This window comes from Leptonychotes weddellii, chromosome 14, assembly GCF_054177405.1.
Source record: "Leptonychotes weddellii isolate Sample4059 chromosome 14, ASM5417740v2, whole genome shotgun sequence".
NCBI lineage: Eukaryota > Metazoa > Chordata > Mammalia > Carnivora > Phocidae > Leptonychotes > Leptonychotes weddellii.
The window spans coordinates 26,393,361-26,415,254 of NC_138382.1; the positions used below are offsets into that span (position 1 = coordinate 26,393,361).

Here is a 21,894-nt window from a genome sequence, read left to right on the forward strand (position 1 = left end):
AAGGCAGCCGCTTAACCGACTGAGCCACCCAGGGTGACCCTCAAATAATTCTTTTTATGAAAGTTTCCCTAATGGGATTCAACTATGCCAAATTGTAGTTAAGTAGAAACACTGAGCACTATTAACAAGGGTTAAAATCCAGTACTTAGCTGAGTAGTTATTAAATGTTAAAAAATACCCAAGGAACAAGATTTACCATAAATAAATGTGGATAATGCACTCTTAGATAATTCAGTGATTAACTGATTGAAGCTTTGTCTTACCAGTCATATATTGCTCTGGTTCACATTTCCTGTCATCTAGCTTTTTTTTCTCACTATTATTTTGGGCATGTCAGTTACCATTTGATTCTTCATAAAATGCAATGCTACCTACGCCTCCACCCTATTCCCAAACATATAAACATGTAACTAAGGGAAGTGAGCAAGTGTCTGGAGTGTTTGTTGACTTCTGAACGCTGCTTTCATTGAAAAGAAAAGATTAAGTCTTTTATAAAAGGACAGAAGCTAGCCCAACTCACCTAGATTAAAATTAAAAAAATTTATCCCCAGGGTTGGGGATAAAATCTTAAGCTCTTTAGTGAATTCTTTGAGGATAAGGACTTTGTTTTAATTTCAGATCCCTACCAAGTTCTTGGTACTACACATAACACACAGAATACACTGAGGAAATACTTGCCTTATGAATAAGACTTGAATCTGTAACTAAGATAGGTAAAGAAGCTTATTTTATCTATTGTGCAGGCCTTCCAAAAGCGTGTTTTAATTTTTTAAAAACTTTAAATATGGTGAGAGAATAGGGGCCTCTAGCAAATACAGGCTTATGCTAGGGTTTTGCAATTTCCACACAACTGACATTTGAGGCTAGACAATTTTTTGTTGCGGGGGGGGGGTGGGTAATCATTTGCATTATAGGATCACTGTAATGTAGAATATTTTGGCAGCATTGCTGGCCTCTATCCATTAAGTGCCAGTACCACCTCTTCAATAACCAAAAATGTCTTCAGACATTACCAAATCTCCTTGGGGGAAGGGGAGGGATCATCCCTGATTCATAACTAGTGGCTTATACAGAACTCTGTGACCAAAAAATGGGGTGTCACCATCTGATCCAAGCTTCTGATTTCTCTGTTGGTCTTGCTAATGTACAGCCTTTGGTTAGGCAAGAGAAATATTATTATTGTATGATAAATTTAAATTATCTTAAGAACATAATAAAGATTAATTTTATTCATTACTTGAAATTCCTTTCCAATTCTTTAACAAGTCTTTTTATATATTGTAATCATTAGGCACATCTTATTTTGTGTATTTAAAAAATTTAACATTTTACAAATACTTCCATATAATAACAATGATCTACAAATATTTTATTTTACTAGTTACATGGTATACCACTGTGTTAATAATGTTTGGTTAGTAATCTCCCCACTGTTGGACATACAGGCTTTTTCCAAATTTCCACTATTAGAGGTAGTGTGCTGAACACACCACTGTGTAAATTGCTTTTTTTGGGGAGAAGGGGGCATGAAATGAGGAAAATAAAAATTAAATTCCAAACAGGATTACAAGATCAAAGAGTAAGGCAGTTTTATAACTTTTTTTACATACTGAGTATGATATTTATCCTAAGTGTTGAGTTATTTAACTGCCAAAAGATATATTAGAAAAGAAAAAAAAAAGGTCTTATATTTTAAATTTTAGTTTCTCTATATTGATAAGACTACCATTTATCATTATATCATCCAGGCAAAGTTTCTTTTCTTATAAATAACATTTTTTTTTTTTGCCAAATTGTTCACACTTTTCCTTATACCCAATTTCTATATGGATCTTTCCTTATTAAAGAAAAATCGGTTGAAATCTCTTTGAAAATCTAAATTAGGACATAAAACACAAGGAAATTAGGTAGATATGAGGAAAAAAAAGGGTCACATGAAAAACTCAGAAATACAACACTTCCGTTATAAGCCTGGCAAAATTTTCCAATTTTGATTATTTAGAGAGTAATAATGTCTAATAAATTTCAAATACAATAGGATCAGGCAAATTTATCAGTATCTTAGTTCTATCTTTCTGGAAAACTAATACATTTCCTCAATTTAAAAAGATATTTTTCAAATAATTAGGCAAAATGCAAATTTTATCTCTTTACTAAAACCACAAAAATAAAAATGTTATTGTGATTTCTCCTTCAGCTTACTCAAAAATCCTATGGTCTGAATGATAATGAGAAAGACAAAATTTAAAAACTGCCAAACTATATACTTCTATTTATCTCAACCAGATGTCTCACTTTAAACAAATCTCAGGTAGATAATTAGGTATAACACTGCAGGATCTAAAGGATGTTGAGCCTTTTTTGAATAAATCCCTACATGAAGTAATGGTACCAAGTGTGCTAAAACAAACTCAAGAAAACTAAAGCATTTTTCTCTCCTTACATTATTAACTATAAATGGAATTAGTTTCCTTGCAAGAATAAGTAAACAATCTAGATTTTAAAAGACCGTAAATCTTCTAATACAATGAGTAGCTCAATGGCAAAACCTCTAAGAGGTTAGGAAAGCTTTTATAATGACATGTTGACATGGGGTGAAGAAGTGGGATAATTCTTCCTTGTTGCTTTGGTAGGAAAAACTATCTAGAAAGGCCCTGCAGAGAAATCTTCTGAAGAAGTGAGGTGCTTGTACGAATTCATGTTAAATCCTCTATCACATAAATATTTCTGTCTTTAGCAATGGCATTCATGACAACCAAATGTCTATATGGAATACATCCTCTTTGTTATTGGAGCCATTATTATACATATAAAAGTTGATGATAAGCAACAGAATTGCTTTGACTCTAAATACTATTTTAGTTTTGACAGTGATAGCTTCTTCTGAAGATCAAAATTAATACTCTATTTGTCTGGCAATAGTGAAGGAAGCCCACAGGCAATGAATCAGTCAAAATGGCTATCACTATCACCAAGTTCATGCATTTAATTATTAAGAAAGTCTCTCAGGTCCTTACTATGAGTCTAATTCTTATAAATATTGTTACTTGTTTTGTAATTCACAGTATATAAGCTAGGGCAAGTACATGGACAAACACAAAAAACATAGGTTGACAATGAGGAGAGAGAGCAAAAGCAAAGATACAAACACACACCTTCAAAATATATAGCATAAAGGTCTTTTGGTAAATGTTTAATTAGAGTTACTGATATCAATACATTTTTAGGATATCGGTATAATTATGGACGTTCATAATGATCCTTGAGTCATCAAAAAAAGGGTTAAAATTTTGTTCAATATAGTAAAAGGAGGCACAGAAATTTGTCATTAAATGATTAAATAAGAAATTTAAAAAAAGAAAAAGAAATTTACTCTTAAAGTCAGGTTTCAGTTATCTAGAAAATTCAGTTAAGTGAAACACCTTATTCCCAAATGATGGCAGACAAATAAACTAGTATTTAATATTACTATAAACATCCAATAAAGTTAATTTCTACAACTAACATCTATCATAATCAGTATTAGCTTCTGTAGAAAAATAAGGAATGATACTAAAATGTAAACATTTACTGTCTATTGCTACCATTATGCTTGTGGCCATTATAAGCTATTCATGAAAAAACCTTTTAGGCAGTTTAAAGGGAAATAGCTTGTATGTTAGTAATCCCATTAAGATTATCCCTACTAAGTACAGTCCCAAGAATTTCTATTTCTTGAAGAGCAGAAAATATTTTAAAACTAATATGCGCGGCTCCTGGGTGGCTCAGTCAGCTGAGTGTCCAACTCCTGGTTTCGGCTCAGGTCATGATCTTAGCATCCTGGGATCAAACCCTGTGTTGGGCTCTACACTCAGCACAGAGTCTGCTTGTTCCTCTCCCTCTGCTTCTCCACTCACTCGAGCTCTCTCTCTCAAATAAATAAATAAAATCTTAAAAAGAAAAAACTAATATGCAAATTCTAGGAGTCATGGACAAGTTAAAAATTTATAGTCACAAAATTTAATCAATTAAACTCTGTATGTAACTGAAAATTTTCTTATAAACATGCCTTCAAAGACTAGTGTCAAGTATTTGTAATCTATGTTTTCTTTTACCTTTCTACTTGTTTCTGTAAAGGAAGGCAATATGCATATACCTTGTATCATTAACGGAAGTGAGGTGGAAGGCTTTATAGAAAAACTCTCGGATCCTTGAAGAAGTCTTTTTCTTTTACAATGCATGCTATTGAGTATATTATGCATAAAACTATTCATTAGAAACAAATAAAACCCTAATTTATAATATGGGAACAAGTTAAGATGCATACGTTATGTTTAACTGCAGCATAAAAACCAATTAGCAAATTTACTTAACAAAATTCAATTTAGACTCAGGAAGAACAGACAACTCATTAAAAATAAACAGCTTCTGCAAAAATTATCAATAATGCCCTGATTAAAAGACTATCCTTCCTATTAAAGGACAGAATCAGTCCTTTATGAGCATATAACATCAAATATATATATACACTTTAAAGATTTTATTTTATTTATTTGAGAGAGAGTGAGAGAGAGAGAGCATGAGAGGGGGAAGGGTCAGAAGAAGCAGGCTCCCCACCGAGCAGGGAGACCGATAACATCAAATATATTAAAAATAGCTTTGTTGAGGAGAAAATATTCTAATATAAATGTTTTTTGAGAAATACATCACAGAGGTAAATTTTAAAACAACACCTGGTGTTCCACATCAAGTAACTGCCCATATACCAAAGTGCGTATGTGTACACACACACACACACACACAAACACAAGTGTATACACACACACACACACACATATGTATATATGAATATATAAGAATCTAATAAGGGTCTAAACCATTTTTAATGGAAATATATCTAAAAATATACAGTTTTCTACATTCTCGGATTGTATAGTTCAATATGTTTTCTTATTAATGGTTATCACTATGAACATTATTCTATCTCTTAGATTATATCGATATTTTCAAGATATCACATGAAATTTCTGAAATGCTTAAGATTGTTTTATGCCTATATTAAATAAGCTCAGAAGGTTGTACTTTTATGGCACTTAAGTCTCTTCCCTTCAGAGTGCTACCAATATGTCTTTTCTAGACAGCATATATATAAAATGACTACTACAAATTGGCTGATATGAGGCTTGCTGTATCACTATCCTTATTTTATACATAATTCTAGATTAATAGGTTCTGAGCAAAGACCTAAAACTGAGTGGCTTCAAGGCATTCCTAAGGCATAAAACAAAGGGATTTTAAAAATAATGATTGATTTTCTTCAGTGCTTCAAGTCTTCCCCATTTATTTACTGGTGTACAATTGTGTTTTGAATCTGTAATATCACTTAATGTCAGTTAAACAAGTATTACTGATTTAATAAATAACATAACTGAGCGTTTTAACAAGTGTTGAGTGAATAAATGTAATACCTTTATACTCTATTCTCTCAAGAATAAAAAATGAAGGTAGAATTGTGAACTTAGAATATATAGTGAACGTTTAAAAAAGACCTTCAGCTGATAAAGGTGTTTTAAAAAGACATACTCTTAAGCATGTATCAAAAACATCTGGGGCAGGACTAAACAATTTATATCTGTTATTTATGTCACAGTTAATTAAAATTTTAATTTTACTAAGCAATAAACTTCCATTAAAAGCATATAATTATTAATTAAGAATATCTGCAAGGTAAGCATTACCCAAAAAACTACCAGTCAGAAAACAACCAACCAGTATATTGGGAAATACCTAAAACTATACCCGATATAAACCAGGCAAACAAAATTAATTTACTTGCCTTGGTAGCATTTTTGTCTATGAAAAATGAAAACTAGACCACACAGGAGAAATAAAAGGAACAATGTTTCTATTTTTCATTGCAAATTTTTATGTATTCCAGGAGAACAAGATTTAAAAAAAAAAAGGTTTAGAAAAAAAGCAGGAATAAATTTTAATGCTGACAATAATAGATAGAACTTTTGGATCAACACCTACCGATTTTTTTCTACTGTTTTCCAGATCTTTGAGTTCATTCTCGATTTTTGTGATTAATTCCCTGAGTTCATCAAGATTAGTGCAAATAAGCTAAAATAAAACACAAAAACACAGCTTGATAACACATAATATAAAACACCCAAAATGTGGTAACAGAAGTTTTAACATACACTAAATTCACAATTATTTGTATTTGTAAGAGCAAAAAGCAAAGAAAGCCCCACAAATTTATATTTTAAAAGATACTATTTTTATAATGTATGAACTTCAGGCTTAGGATAAAAATAGCTGAAATTTCAACATTGGTGGTTTCATACCACAACTCCCTGTTCTCAGCTTGCTTTATAATCCAGGTACTTTCTTAACATTATTAACTTTCAGCCCAGAATGACAAAGATCTGGAAACTCACCCTAGATTTCACAGGTTACTAAATCACCTTTAAGAAATGCTTCATCAGGCAGTCTCCTAGTTGGTGAATAAATGCATCCCTGGAGAACTGTCATTATACCTTTGATTTGGTTTGCTAACTATATGATTAAACTAATTATATTGCTAAGAAAGAAGGATTTCCACTGTCTGTAATATAGTCAAAGAATAAATGAAATTAAGTACACATTCTTAATATGATCTTAGTAGTCTTTAATAAAACCATCTTCACAGATAGCATCTATTTCCTTTCATAATTATACAGTTCATTTTACTTCACTTTGGTAATGTTGGCAAATGGCCAAAATAATTGGGTTTTAGTTATGAATAATCAAACTAGTTTGTCTTAACTACTAAAGCTTTAAACAGTGAAGTGTCAGCAACAACAAAAATATTAATAACTACATTTTAGTTCTTATAAAATTATAGTTTTTCCCAATATGTTGAACTTTTTTCCTAAAATAATTTAAGCTATTTTAAAAAATCTATAATGAAAAAGAAATAGGTTTCTAAAACAAAACTACAAGCACATAAAGAGGAAGTTTTACATTAATGAAAGTCCTGTAATGTTTATACTGTGATAATTTTTTAAAAAAATACATTTATAAAGCTATTAATTCACCATAAGATTTTATCAGCCCATGTTTGTTACACTCATTAATCTTTGTGTAAGGGTATTGTTTTCCTAAAAGGCGTATTTCATGTAAAAGAAAACAAAAACAACAAAAGAAAAGGGGGTTACAACAAGATCATTCCTAGTGACTACTGTAACAAAAATGGGAAAGTAGGACTCCTTTAAATTTCCTTTATTAAGTTATACCATATGAAATCACTGCTATGCCTTTGATCTACATAAATGGCGATATGGTTCAATCTAATAGGCTAAGAAAAAATGATCACAGATATAATTAGTATTAACAATTATTATTAGAAATGTCTACATAACTTCAAACTCAAAGAACTGACAATGCAGAGAAAATATGCATTTAAGTAACCCAAATTAAATAATTCCAGAGTAGAATATAGTACATAATGATGTAGTAGGACAGTGCTGCTGATATTTATTATAAACTACACATTCCCATTTGCCAGATCTAGAGTTATGGAAGAAATGCTGATAGGCAGTGGACTGGACAACTATGTGAGTGCCTCTAGAACTTGGTAATCTCTTCAACTTCTATCTTATTGGCCCCATATCAGATTTTTAGTAAGTACTCAGCGGGAACTAAACTTCCATTGTATAATCTGCTATTTTGACCACTGTGTCAAATTTGCCCCAGAACTTGCAGATGTTTACATGCCTTTTCACTTAACTTGGTGCACTAAATATCACAGCACAGATTTCTCATTTGCACATATGGCAAAGCTCAGAGGAATTTTCACTTGCATCTTAGATGTCTCATTATACAAGGAATAAGGGTACATTTTGCATATATAGTTTGTAGAAACTTACAGTAACAATGAAAACATACTGCAACTAGCTAGACACACTCTAAGACACTTAAAATCTTTCAATTCATGGGACCAATAAATATTTATATTCTATTTAAAGGAAGAGGTAACACAGTTCTGAAGTCAGACTTAATTATTTCCACAACTTAAGAGCTATATAAAACAGTACTTTGATGTGGCTTACCTAGTTAGTAAGTAAATCAGTGCTTCTCAAACTTTAATGTGCATAAGAATCACCTGGGAATCTTGTTAAAATGGAGTTTTTGATTTAGTAGGTCTGAGGTGGGACCTGAGATTCTGTATTTCTACCAAGTTCCCAGGTATGGGCTGCAGATCATACTTTTAAACAGTAAGGTACTAAATGATTATGAATTCCAAATCTACATGGCTCCGAAACATTCTGGTACTATGTAGCTAAGGAAGATGAAGATTCAAAAAGACTAATTTCCAAATAGGGGATAAAATGCTGAATTAAATGCACAATGATAAGTATTCCTTAAATGACATGACTCTTAGATGTAAATTTTGTTGAATTTGAGGGTGAAATATTTTTAGCAATATTTACTTTGAATTTCTCTTAAAATGAATAGCTACATAACAATTTACAATCTCTTTCTATACTCTGTACAAATAGATATACCTAATACAGATAATCAAAATATAGAGCCAAGTTAAGCTCTGAGAAAATTCTTGTGTAGGAACATAATTCTAATTGTGTTACTAATACTGAAAGAGAAAACAATCTGATTCATGCCAATATACCCTCTATTCCTTCTCTTTTACATAGTAAGGCATATGTGTGGCCTTCAAACTCGACTCAACTTCAAATCTTTTAAAAACAGAATCAATCCTATAATAAAGTTCATCTACATAAGGAGAACAGAAGCATTTTTTTTTTAACAAAGCAAAACAACTTATTAAAACCTCCTTCTCATTACCTTGAATTTGAAAAACATATCTGAGGCTCAGGGCCTACAGGGGTGAAAAAGGAAAGCTACACAGCAGGTCGGATTACAGTTCGATCACACTGCTAACACTCATGAGAGGTTTTCAGTCATACTGCAGAAATTACAAAAAGAGTTTTATCCCCCAGGAAAACCTCTTGAAGGCTTCACTCTCTCCCTCAAGTTAACATCTCACTTGAGGCAACCCATGACAGTGCCACAAAATCATAAATCTTAGAGCCGAGAAGTACTAAAAATATGTAATTTTTGGACTAAAAAGGTATCTCTCCAATTCATATACAAACTAATTAAAACTAACAGAGGTAAAGTAACCTAAGATGACACACTGGTAGAGGAGACCAGAGAACATAGGACTCATCCACCTCCTGATATATCATATTCTTTAAGGGGTCTTTCTAAACAAAACAAAAAATCTAATAACAATAGAACATGTATTATAGTTTTAGAATTTATTTTATACCTAAACTTTCATTTCTGTTCAATGGTAAATATTAAAAGGCCCTCTCTTCAACTCATGAAGCAGGAATGTGTATATATAGAGGGAGAGGGAAGGTTGTGTTGAGATCAAAAGAATTCCATGACCACATCTCAGAAAAATTGCAAAATGAATCATTCCTTACTTTTTCATTACTTCACACTATAAATTGTGCCCTTTGGGTTTATACTCAATAGATCTGAGAAACAATTACTTTATTTGTTCCAAAAAGGACATAAGGTAGCATACAAAACTAAAGCAATATAGTAAATTACATTAAAAAGCAAAGGGAAAACAATGCAGAAGTTAAAATGAATTGCTCCAAACAAACTGGATCTCTCATTCATCACCATGCTAATACAACAAACCTACACTTTATTATAAAAATTGTAAGCAGAATATTAAATTCATGGCATAAATTCAAATTTCATATTGTATTTAAACTGAAATTATATTAACATCTTAAAACTATGAGGACAGGAAAATTCCTTCTCATTTCTTATAATCACCAGGTTACCAAGGACAATGACTGCTTCAAAACCTGCAAATAGGATATCATTGTGTGATGTGAAAAATAAGTCTGATTAACAAGATATATATATTTATTAACGAGATATTTCTCTCAATGCACAACATTTGAAAATTGAAAGAATTTTAAGAGGGAAGTAAAACCCATACTGTTAGAAATGAAAAAGCTGAAGCTGAAAATATTTACATTAAGAGGTAGCAATTCAAAATAATATAATCAAAAGGTCCTTAACACAGTGAAGCAGTTGAACTCCAACTTTAATTTTGGACTCAATTTGTTACACTGAGGGTCTCAATTTGTTACTTTATTTCATATCCTTTAGTTTCTCCACTGGTTAAATGGAGAAATACAGTTTTTTCAGAGGTATGTTAAGGATCAGTGAGTTTATACTTATGTTTGAAAACAATACTACTATGTAAGTCTTAGCAGCTGGATTCTGGATTTCCTCTGCAAAGCAGCCTTTAGAATAAGTCACAGGTGTGCAACAGTAGCAAGAATGCATTACATTCAAAGATCTTGGTTACCAATGAAAAGCAAAGTCATGGTAACTAAGGCTCTTACATTATTTTATTTTATTTTTTTAAAATATTTTATTTATTTATTTGACAGAGAGAGACACAGCAAGAGAGGGAACACAAGCAGGGGGAGTGGGAGAGGGAGAAGCAGGGTTCTTGCCGAGCAGGGAGTCTGATGCGGGCCTCGATCCCAGGACCCTGGGACCATGACCCGAGCTGAAGGTAGCCGCTTAACTGACTGAGCCACCCAGGTGCCCCAAGGCTCTTACATTATTTTAAAAACTGATCTGAGACTTTACTTACTGAAACACACTAAGTTTTAAAAATACTTTCTAAGACTTTGTTACAATTGTGTACAAAAAGACAATTCACATAATACTAGATTTCTCTTCAAATATTAAATTTTAAAAAAAGGTGTTCTGGCAAAAATTAAATTTATTAAGAAAAATGATATTATATTTATTATATAAATATAATATATATAATATTTATATATATATAGTCTTTCTTATATTACAAAACTGGTAAAAAATAATTTAGTCAATTTAACAAAGTCATAAGTAATTGTTAAATATGATATACAAGCTTAAATCACCAACATGCTAAATACTAAAAATAAAAATATTTCCTAATTTTTTGCACCTATTGCTAAAAAAAAAAATCTAAGTTCCCCTATATGCCAACTATATAACCACCATTAACACTACACTAGGGCTAAGCATAAGTTTTCCCTCTGATTAATATAATGATGCAAATATTACTTGGTTTTTCACTTTTCAAATTATTGTAGGCTTAATCATGACATTTCATGATTTATGAAATATGACCAAATTCAAGATTATTTCAAGGTCTTAAGTAGCTGAAAAAGTGGTTAAGGTCAATAATAGATGCTTTTAAGCCAGTTCTTAATTGATTTTCCTACTCATAACACTACTTATGTCTGAAGCATCTGGCCTGCTTATTTGAAAAAAATAAATAAGAATAAATAAAATAGTAAGCTCTATCATTTAATCCTTACAACACCCTATGAAGTAGGTACTATTATTACCCGACTATACAGAGGAGGAACTGGAGGCACAAAGGGCTTAAGAATACAGTTAGTGGTAAAGCTGGCACTAGAACCAATGTAGCTTGGTCCCAGAATCCATATGCTTAACCACTATGCACATTACTGGTACCACCTAGACCCACTGAATCAAGGATGAAATCTTGGAAAATAAAACCCAGGAATTTTCATTTTTAATAAAGGCATCACATTATTTTTATACTACCTAAAGTTTGAGAACCACTGACATAACTCTTGGAACAAGTGGCACAGATATGGTTAGTCCCTTCACAATACACATACAAAAATAAATCCAATCCACCATTTGAATATCTATAGTGTATACCTTAAATAAAGGTGGGATAATTATTTTCTAAACTGAGGTATAGCTATTAGGTGTACATGTAAGTAAACACGGATTCCTCCTGAAGCCAATAGGCAGACAAGGTTAATTTCTAGCTTTAAAAAAAAGTCGGGGGTGCCTGGGTGGCTCAGTCACTAAGCGTCTGCCTTTGGCTCAGGTCATGATCCCAGGGTCCTGAGATCAAGCCCCGCATCAGGCTCCTTGCTTGCCAGGAAGCCTGCTTCTCCCTCTCCCACTTCCCCTGCTTGTGTTCCTGCTCTTGCTGTCTCTGTCAAATAAATAAAATCTTTAAAAAAATTTAAAAAGAAAAAAGCCAACAAAAACATTGCCACATTAAAAAGTAGTCGAGGTCAAAACAGGATTCCCTTTTTTTATTCATTGGGACTTAACAAAAAATAAACTTCACAATTTAATCCCTCAACACATTTCCCTCTTCACATGTTTAAGTCAATTTAAAGATGGACTAGTCCTTTGGCAAATAAGTCAGGTTTTGCAAAAGGGATCTAATATCTATCCACCAACAGCTTCATTATTTTCAGCAATAAGATATTTTAGAATAAATACTATGAAGAAAATCTTCCAGCTAAACTTTTCTATAAAGTATTTTTATTTCTAATACTAGAAATGTGATATTTAAAGAACCTGAATAAAATGAATAATTTACAGGGGTGCTTGGGTGGCTCAGTCAGTTAAGTGTCCAACTCTTGGTTTCAGCTCAGGTCATGATCTCAGGGTTGTGAGATTGAGCCGCACATCAGGTTCCAAGCTGGGCATGGAGACTCTCTCTCCCTCTCCCTCTGCTCCTCCCCCGCCTCTCTCTCTCCCTCTCTAAAAAAAAAAAAAAAAAGGAATAATTTGCAGAATCTGAGGTGCTAAATGACATATTGCTAGAGCTTTTGGGAAGGAAATAAACCTTGCTTCTTTATTATATAATAGTTTCTTACATGTGGGGAACTTCCAAATAATGAAAGAAACAAACTATATATAAAGTTATTTTGAAAGGTGAAGCTATAGGTTTTGTCTGTAACAACAAAGTTTACTAGTGACTAATACTGTCTTATCTGCTGTTCTTTGCTTATTTGAAGCAAATGACCTATTTCCTGGGAGACAGCTGTCAATTTTCTTTATGAGTAATATCATGTTATTCATGTTATAAACTAGGCGTAAGAATCACAGTTCTCATAAGCCTATTCCCCATCCTAGCCACACACACACACACACACACACACACACACACACACACACACACACACACACACACACACACACATTCTAGGACACCTTAAGAACTAGGAAGGGATTTTTATTTATTTTAAACAGTTCAATTTGGCTAAATTCATACTTTCACCTTAAGTTTCTGAGAGTGGTAAGCAAATGGTCCGTAACTGATAAAGCATCACTTAGTACTGTGCCTTTCTAACTTTTTTGCTCATGACCCATGGTCAAAAATGTATTTTACACTGCTGCCAGTACAATAAACAAAAGATCAAAACCAAAGTTTCATGAGACGATATTATCCTTACTATATCTGACACACTCATAATTTCTTTTCTATTTTAACTGTTAGCTTAAAAAAGGAATGCTGGTCATGTAATCCACTAGATTAATTTCATGCCTCACTAACGAATACCATTTGCCATTTTAAAAACACTGTCTATGCTGTCTATGCCACTTATTACATATGAAAGTTCATCTACTAACATAGGAATGGAGACAAATATCAACAGCAGGCCAGATCTGTTCTGAGATTTACATTCCCGGGGAATTTTAAGGGATTTGAGGGGGGAAGTGAATGGGAAAAATAGCAAAAAGGCTTTGATATCAGTGACAGAATGACAATATACTACTAAAGTACCGAATAAGAGGTATAAGCAATGATTAGAAAGTCCTCCAAGTAAAACAGTAAACACACATTTTCCACTAAATATCCTGTAACCAAGGTTATATTATATAAAATGATTTTGTAAAAGTGTTTGTAATTCATTCTAAGAATGTCATTAAAAATATTCTATCCTAAAATACTAAAAGAAAATATGTCTATTTTCTTTCATGGCTCATTTAAAAATATTAAATTTACCAACTAGTAACTTCCATAAAAACACTTCCAAAAATAAGATTTTTACAGAAAAATAGATGTGTCTACATTTTTGAATATATATATTAAACTCACATTATACATTATCAATATTTTCATAGTTATTACTCTATTTTCTTCTTGACTTGAGACTGACAAAAATTCATTTTAACATCACTTATTTTTTGGAAATTAAGTATTATAAAACTCTTGAAACTGGATTGGACACAGTAATACAAAGAAATTTTTATAAAAGGGTCATTTGAAGAAAACATATCTTTTATAAAATAGAAAATAAAAGTATTATTTAAAGTGAGATTCTCTGCTTATTCTAGTACCAGCTACAAATGAAACGCTCTTCACATAATATGGCAGTAAGTATACTTTTTTCTTTTTGCAGAAATGTTTAAAGACCATTCAATTAAATGTTACTTAATACTCTCTCTGAAGTTCGTATATAGCTAAGAGTTAAAAGATTTGTGTTTTAAGTTAAGTCTACCATTTCTACAGTGCCCAAATAAATGAAAATAAATTGCTTATTTACAAATTATTTCAAATTATGATTTGTTCTTGGAAGACTTTCATGTACACATTTACTTTCATATGTTATATAAATGTATTATATTTACTAATATATAATATATATTCTATTAAACTACTTCTACAAAGCAGTATAGCATATAAAAAAACAGATTTTTGGCTATCAAAAGACAAAAACAAAGGTAAAAAATTTTGAAACATTAGATTCAATCTTAGCTATGCCTTGCACTTGAAGGGAAAAAAGTCACAGATGGAAACATTTCATTGAAAGTATGTGTGTTACACTGGAATATAGCCAATCTCTTTAGGAACAATATAAACACTAAAACAAATAAACTAAAAAATGTTGAGACAAAATTGAAACATTTACCTGGAATTCTGGTACAGTAGGTGACTTTGTGACAGTTTTCCTCTTCTTTGTGATTGCTTTTTTAGATATGGATTTTTTTCCTTTCAAGATTAAAAGAGAAAAACTTCACAATACTGTTTATAGCACTTCATTAACAAAAACCAAATTACATAGAACCTTGAAAGTTAAAATATAACTAACAGATGGCTGCTAGTGAGTCAAATAAAAATGATGAATCAAAACAAACCCCAGTAAAAGCAAACATTAAACTATAACTACCTGTAACAGACATTATTAACAAACGCGGGTTTCTTTACATATGAACCAAACTATCAAAATCTGCAATGAGTTGCATGGAATCAGAATTTATTATAATAAGATTTGGCAAAAAAAAAAAAGTTACATTACTACTGCTCAGTTAAAATCTAATTCACAACTTAAAATGAGATTACATAAGAAAAAAAAAAATCTTACCTTTTAACAATGACTTCCATAGTCAGGAACTTGCATAAAACTATACTCTGAAGACTATGGTCTAAAGCCAACCTAATGTAAAGATCCTCTCAGCAGCTTAGGAAACAAGGTTTTTCTATCCCTTTAGCTCTGCACTCACTTAATGGGCTGCCTCTGAAGTATTCAATAACCAGTTTTAAAACAAAGTAAAAATCTCCCTTTAAAAAGTACATCTAGTCATTTGTACAATCAGAAAATACTGAGGAAAATCCACATTCTTAAAGAAATCCAATTCATATCACATATTGAAGTATATCTATTCTGTGTATTTAACATGACAAAAGAGATACACACATGCACATAATCTCTATTTTTAGAAAGGAACATCTTAAAGTATGTTTTGTTTCCACTTGCACTTAGCAAAATCAGTTAATAAACTGGTTGTTAATTATTCAACAAACATGAGATACAGGGCACTGTACAATTTATGGGGACAACAAAGAATTATAAAATGGAAATCCTGTCCTCCTGGAGCTGCAAAATCTATGTAAGGGAATAAAAAATTAATCAGAAACACTTAAAAGTTAATTTTAGTTCACAATCATTACTAAGCTAAAATCAGCTTAAAAGTTACTATTTTTTCAGAAGGGAAAATGAGTACACAATGTAACTCTGCTCAACATAATCCCTATTGCTCCTTTCTAAATATTTTCCTATACAGATATGATCTTCCATGCAAACAGTCATTTGATTGCAACATCAGGCACAATTCCAATTAATTGTATTTTCTCCTGTATTCTTTTTTAACCATATCACAGAACTGTAATTTGATTATTTCTAACTTTTGACTCAATAAAAATGCATGTATACTATGCTTGAACTACTGCAAATTTTGCGTTGCTGAGGTTCACATGGATTTTATTGTCTTGTTCTAGTAAGTATCAACCTGTTGTCATCTGACATTTACTTTTAATTAAAATAACCTAACATATCCATATTCCTCATCACTGTTATTTGTTTCTGTGCTTACACAGAATCTAAACGACAACTAAACTTCTACAAAAATAGGTAAGTGGGTGGTCTACTTAACCAATATTCAGGGAGAAATGATTAAATTCTTGGTATCCCTATAATATAGCTAGAGTAATTGATTTCGAAACTGGGTACAATAGGTACCTCTCAAGGGGTCTCATGAATTTGGACAGAAGAATGCCTTTCCTCTGTGAACTATCTTTACCATTTTTTAAAGTTCATAGGAAAAGATTTAATGGCCCTAAGTCTGGGAAAGCTATCAAAACAATTTGAAGGAGATCTGAAATCCTTCCTTATCCCCCTACCCACAGCACTGCTCTAATTAGCTTTTTAAAAATCACTTAATTTGGTATTCATAAGCACAACAGAGGTCACCCTTGATATTCCCAATAAATTTCACACTGTTGCCACATAGGCACTAAACTCAGGTACTAAATTTTCAGTTAACTCTAGAAGTCACTCTTATTTTAATGGATTAAGCAGCTGAAGTGGTTACTGAGTATTTCCTTTCACCATGTCATTAGGATACTTAAATGTGATTAAGTAAATGGAAGTAGTATTCTGTAGTGGTTTTAAGCTTGAGTTTTGGAACTAAACTACCTGGGTTTGAATACCAGTTTTAATCACCTACTAACTGCAAATTGCTTTATTTCCTTGTGCAGTTTCTTTATCTTTATATAAAACAGGGATAATGATATTACCTAATTTCTTTGTGAAAATTAAAGAAATGAAAACATGTAAAGAGCTTAGACCACTGTTAGGCACATGGTTAAGTGATAAATGTTAACTGTTATTATTTCCCTTAGCTAAGCCATGATGATAAGGGTCTAAAATAAGTATTACCTTTTAACCTTCTTCAAATTCTTTTATTAACTTACTCCTTTTCTTAGTTCTTGCCCATATGTCCTCTGTGCGACACTCTACTTTGTACGTATATTAGTATAAGCACTTATCATACAGTATTATAATGATCTGTTTATGTTTCTCATTCTTACTAGGTTGAATTGTTGACAACAGAAATCACATTATTCATTTTGTATTTACAGCATTTTTCATACAAAAGTTATGAGAAATGATCCTTAAAGAGAAGAATCTTACTTTTCAAAGAAATTTCACCAGTCTGGAAATAGGAAAAGGAAAGTGGGTAATTGCTTATAATTCTTAGGGTCCATCTGAGTCCTTTTTTTTTTTTAAATAAAGAAAACACTGACAACAACTTTAAATAATTTACACATTTTACCAAAGAGTTTCACATGACCTAGGAGTGGTAGTAAGACCACTAACATTTATTGAGACTCTACTATATATCAGACAGTTAGCAAGATAATTTATATGAATTACCTCAGTTAATCTCAAAACAACCCTCCAAGGTAGGCAATACCTCATTTTAATGTGGAATAACTGAAGATCAAAAAGATTACTTAACTTACTCAAGTGTTACACTGTAAGTAAGCTCCATAACCAGGGATTCTAACTCCAAAGTCCAAGTTCTTTCCATTATGTAATTCTACCTCTCGAAAATCATGGTTACATTTATTGACTCCTACCACATGCCAGTCACCATGTTAAGTACTATGCATTTGGTATTCCAATTAATCTTTTAATGACTACAGCAAGGTAGGTATTACCTCATTTTTCACAGATAAACAGGATAGCAATACATAAATAAATTGATGGAGGACTTGTAGCTAATATGCACTGAAACAGTTATTTGCACTAGATCTGTCACACTTCAAACCTGTGCTCTTTTTTATGATAAAATATTGTATTCTTTCAAACCTTCTGCAGGAATGTAATCTGATTCTGATTGATTTCAGAGCATCCCTTTTGATTAGGATTAGAAGATTTGCATGTACGATTAATATCTTCAGTCTATACCCTCATAACAATTTGAACACAAATTTTCCTGTATTCTTCAGTAAAAATTGGCTCTTCCTTTTTATGATACTACTTTTAAAATGGAGCATGGGATACTACAAAACCACAGTCTTTATTTGGTAATTTGTTTTTGTTCCAGGGCAAGATATATACAGGGCAAGTTACATACTGCCCCCCAGTGGGCTTCAGTTCCTCTAACACATGCCTGATCATATTCCAGGTCTTTACCCCCACTGCCCTAAGTTACCTGGTCCCATAAAACAGAATACAATTCTCAGATCTAGGAGTGTACTGAAGTCAGAAGTCACTTAAAGCATATGAAGAATTTCAACACAATTCTTGGGCCTAAAACATAGACATGGGCAAAAAGTGAGTGTCAATTTGTACCTGGAAAATAGATAAGGAAAACTTAACTACTAAAACTTAGTAATTAGTGCAGCCTAAGGAAGCTTTTTTAAAACTATGTTGAGAATAGCTGTAGTAAAGGAAACCCAACTTGACAGAAAACCAATGTAACTAAAAATATATTTTACATTATAACTTAGGCACAGAACTCTATAGTCTTCCAGAATGTGGAGATAAACCTCTTAACTAGAAAAATAATGATTATCATCCCCAAACCAACTCCTCTTTCCTCAGTTTCTTATTCCTCATCTTTACCCTTCTCCTTCACCTGCTTTCCTTGCCTATCTTCACTTTTGGCCCCTTGAACTAATCAAACTTCCATTTCAAAGCCCTCCTAGATTTGGCCTTCCCACGTTCAAAAACTATCCTAAGGGGCGCCTGTGTCGCTCAGTCAGTTAAACAACTAACTCTTGATTTCAGCTCAGGTCATGGTTTTGGGGTCATGAGATCGAACCCCCAGTTGGGCTCCGCGCTAAGTGCGGAGCCCAATGGAGATTCCCCCCACCTAAAATAAATAAATAAATCTTAAAAAAAAATTATCCTAACACATTCACTATTTTCTCGGTGCTTTCATTTTAGGAATCATAGTAAGTGAATGGATACTAAGACATTAATCACTGTTAAAAATAAAATGCCAAGGGCATTTGTATTATTAAATAGTGAATCTGGGAAGTATCTGGAATGTGAAGTCACAGAAATGGAGTCTAAATTTGACTTTTTATTTACTTAGTGTGCATGTCTTGAGCAAATATTTATATTCTATACAAGTTTCTGGAGTGTTGTATCTCTAAGTAACCAATTTGACCTTAACAAAACAACTGATTTTCCTTCTATTCTTCTTGCCTATAAGCAAATTTCTCATCATACTAGTAATTTTTTTAACACTGTCATATAATTCAATAACGACTATTTTTTTCCTTTAGCTTAAATACTAAATCAGTTGTCAAAACTTACTAGTTATTGCAACAACTCTCTCAAAACATTATTTTCTTCTGTCAATGTGCTAGAAAAGTCATATAAGCATTCTTTATCTGGATTTAGAAATTTCCTCTTCCTAAACTTACCTTCAACCCCTTCATCTAAACCCTGCCGGTTTCTTTTTATAGCTCTTTAATGGTGGTGTAACTACGCTGTAAGATCCTTTCTCCTAATCCTGCCACTTATTAGCTGTGTGACCTTGGACGAGTTAATAAACCTCTCTGTGCCTCAGTTTTTTAAATCTATAAAATCCATATATTGGGGAACAATATCATTTACTGAAGTTTCTATGGAAATTAAATGAGAAAATATGTATGAAGGCTTAGAATAGTGCCTGGCATACAGTTAGCATTATGAGTATCAGCTTCTGGAGGGGAAAGAGTACAAAGCATTAAAATTAAAGGACAAGGTGTTCTATCAATCCTTTTATTCTCTTGTATCTTGGCATCTTGAGTTGGTCCTCTAAAAATTTTCCCCATAAAGATACCCATGGTTAGGTTCTATAATCTTATCAACAAAAAACTGTAAATTCTTTTACAGTAATGGGCCAGAATGTGATCAAATATTGTAGATTACACTGCTGTCTTAGTTATTCCCTATAAAGGAGCTTATTGCTTTTTATACATTATGTCTTACTTTAAGCTGATTTCCTTGCACTGGGTGCCTAGTTCAATTATTTAAAATAGCACCACCTGCCCAGAAAGAGATCACCCAAAACTGGCATATTCTCATCATTCAAACATTTCTAAAACCTCAACTTTGCAACTTTTTCCTTAAGTTTTTCTCTGTGTTTTTTCCAGTGACACCAGCTTAATTATACCCCCATGCTTTTGCTCACATTAGTAACCATTTTTCATCTATTCAATCCCCATTATTCTTCAAAGTCCTTTATCCTCTGTGAAACCTTCTGAGACTACTATAGCACACACTGATTTACCCTCCATTTGACCTTTTATTCTGTTTTAATTATATACTTAATTATTAAAACAAATTATTTACCACTTTTGAGCCTTAGTTTATTCACTTATGAAAGAATGACACCACTTGTCTTATTTATTTTAATCAGTCTAGAGGAGCTACCACAAAATGATTTCATTAAAAATAATGACCATGTGAGGATGGGGAAAAACCCTCCAAACCAAATTGGTTGAAATGAATAACTTAAAACACCATAAGCTTTTTCTAACAATTAATGTATCTTTAATCATTTTTGCCTATTTTTTCAGGTTTTATAAAAAGTCCTCTACCTTTTAAAATCTACTTTATTTCAGCCAACTCTACCTCCTCTACACAATCTATAACAGAATATTATAGAAAACAACCAAAATGACCAATAGTTGGTTAAATAACTACAAAATACACATAACAGAATCCCATGCAGTCATTTAAAATGATACTGCAGAAATCTATCACACAAAGATGTTCATGGTATATTGTTATGTGGAAATAAATAGATTGTAAAATGGTATTAGTCCAACCCTATTCAAAAATATAAATGTTTTAGAGGGACATAAAAGATGCATATTAAGGGGTTAATCTTAGTTATATCTGAGTAATCATATTATGTGTGTTCATTTACTTATTCAATAGATTCCTAAACAATGTGTTGGTCACTATGCTAACTTCTGTCCTCAACAATGTTATTAAATAGGGGTGTCTGGGTGCAGTCATTAAGCGTCTGCCTTTGTCTCAGGACATGATCCCAAGGTCCTCGGATAGAGCCCCACATCGGGCTCCCTGCTCGGCAGGAAGCTTGCTTCTCCCTCTCTCACTCCCCCTGCTTTGTGTTCCCTCTCTCTCTATCTCTCTGTCAAATAAATAAATAAATAATCTTAAAAAAAAAAAGAATGTTATTAGAGGAGGGACAATCATCCAAATAATCTAGAAATAAATGCAACCATTATAAATAATTTTATTAAAAAGAAGTATCTGTGCTTAATAAGCAGGCACAACAGGGAATATTCCAATGTTTTCCTATTCTATAATGTTTCTAAGAGTAAGAAACAGGCTTAAATAATTCTGGAAAACAGTATGGAGGTTCCTCAAAAAGTTGAAAATAGAGTTACCATACGACCCAGCAATTGCACTACTGGGTATTTACCCCAAAGATACAAATGAAGGGATCTGAAGGGGTACGGGCACCCCGATGTTTCTAGCAGCAATGTCCACAGTAGCCAAACTATGGAAAGAGCCAAGATGTCCACTGACATATGAATGGATAAAGAAGATGTGGTGTATATATATACAATGGAATATTATGCAGCCATCAAAAGGAATGGAATCTTGCCATTTACAACAATGTGGATGGAACTGGAGGATATCATGCGAGCAAAATAAGTCAATCAGAGAAAGACATGTATCATGACGACCTCACTGATATGAGGAATTCTTAATCTCAGGA

At 32.3% G+C, this 21,894-nt stretch overlaps 1 protein-coding gene across 3 annotated transcripts in view; it reads right to left on the bottom strand.

Moving 5' to 3' along the window:
- The window catches only part of BRD10 (bromodomain containing 10), a 98,501-nt gene that overhangs the window by 29,021 nt on the left and 47,586 nt on the right, over window positions 1-21,894 (bottom strand). For 2 of the 3 annotated variants that reach the window (XM_081802961.1, XM_081802960.1), the window contains exons 3-4: window positions 14,769-14,848; window positions 6,013-6,102 (exon numbers count right to left, since the gene is read on the bottom strand). In XM_081802961.1, the coding sequence (XP_081659087.1) occupies window positions 6,013-6,102; window positions 14,769-14,848 (170 nt within the window). The remainder of the gene's footprint in view (window positions 1-6,012; window positions 6,103-14,768; window positions 14,849-21,894) is intronic. The other variant, XM_081802962.1, reaches the window with a different exon arrangement.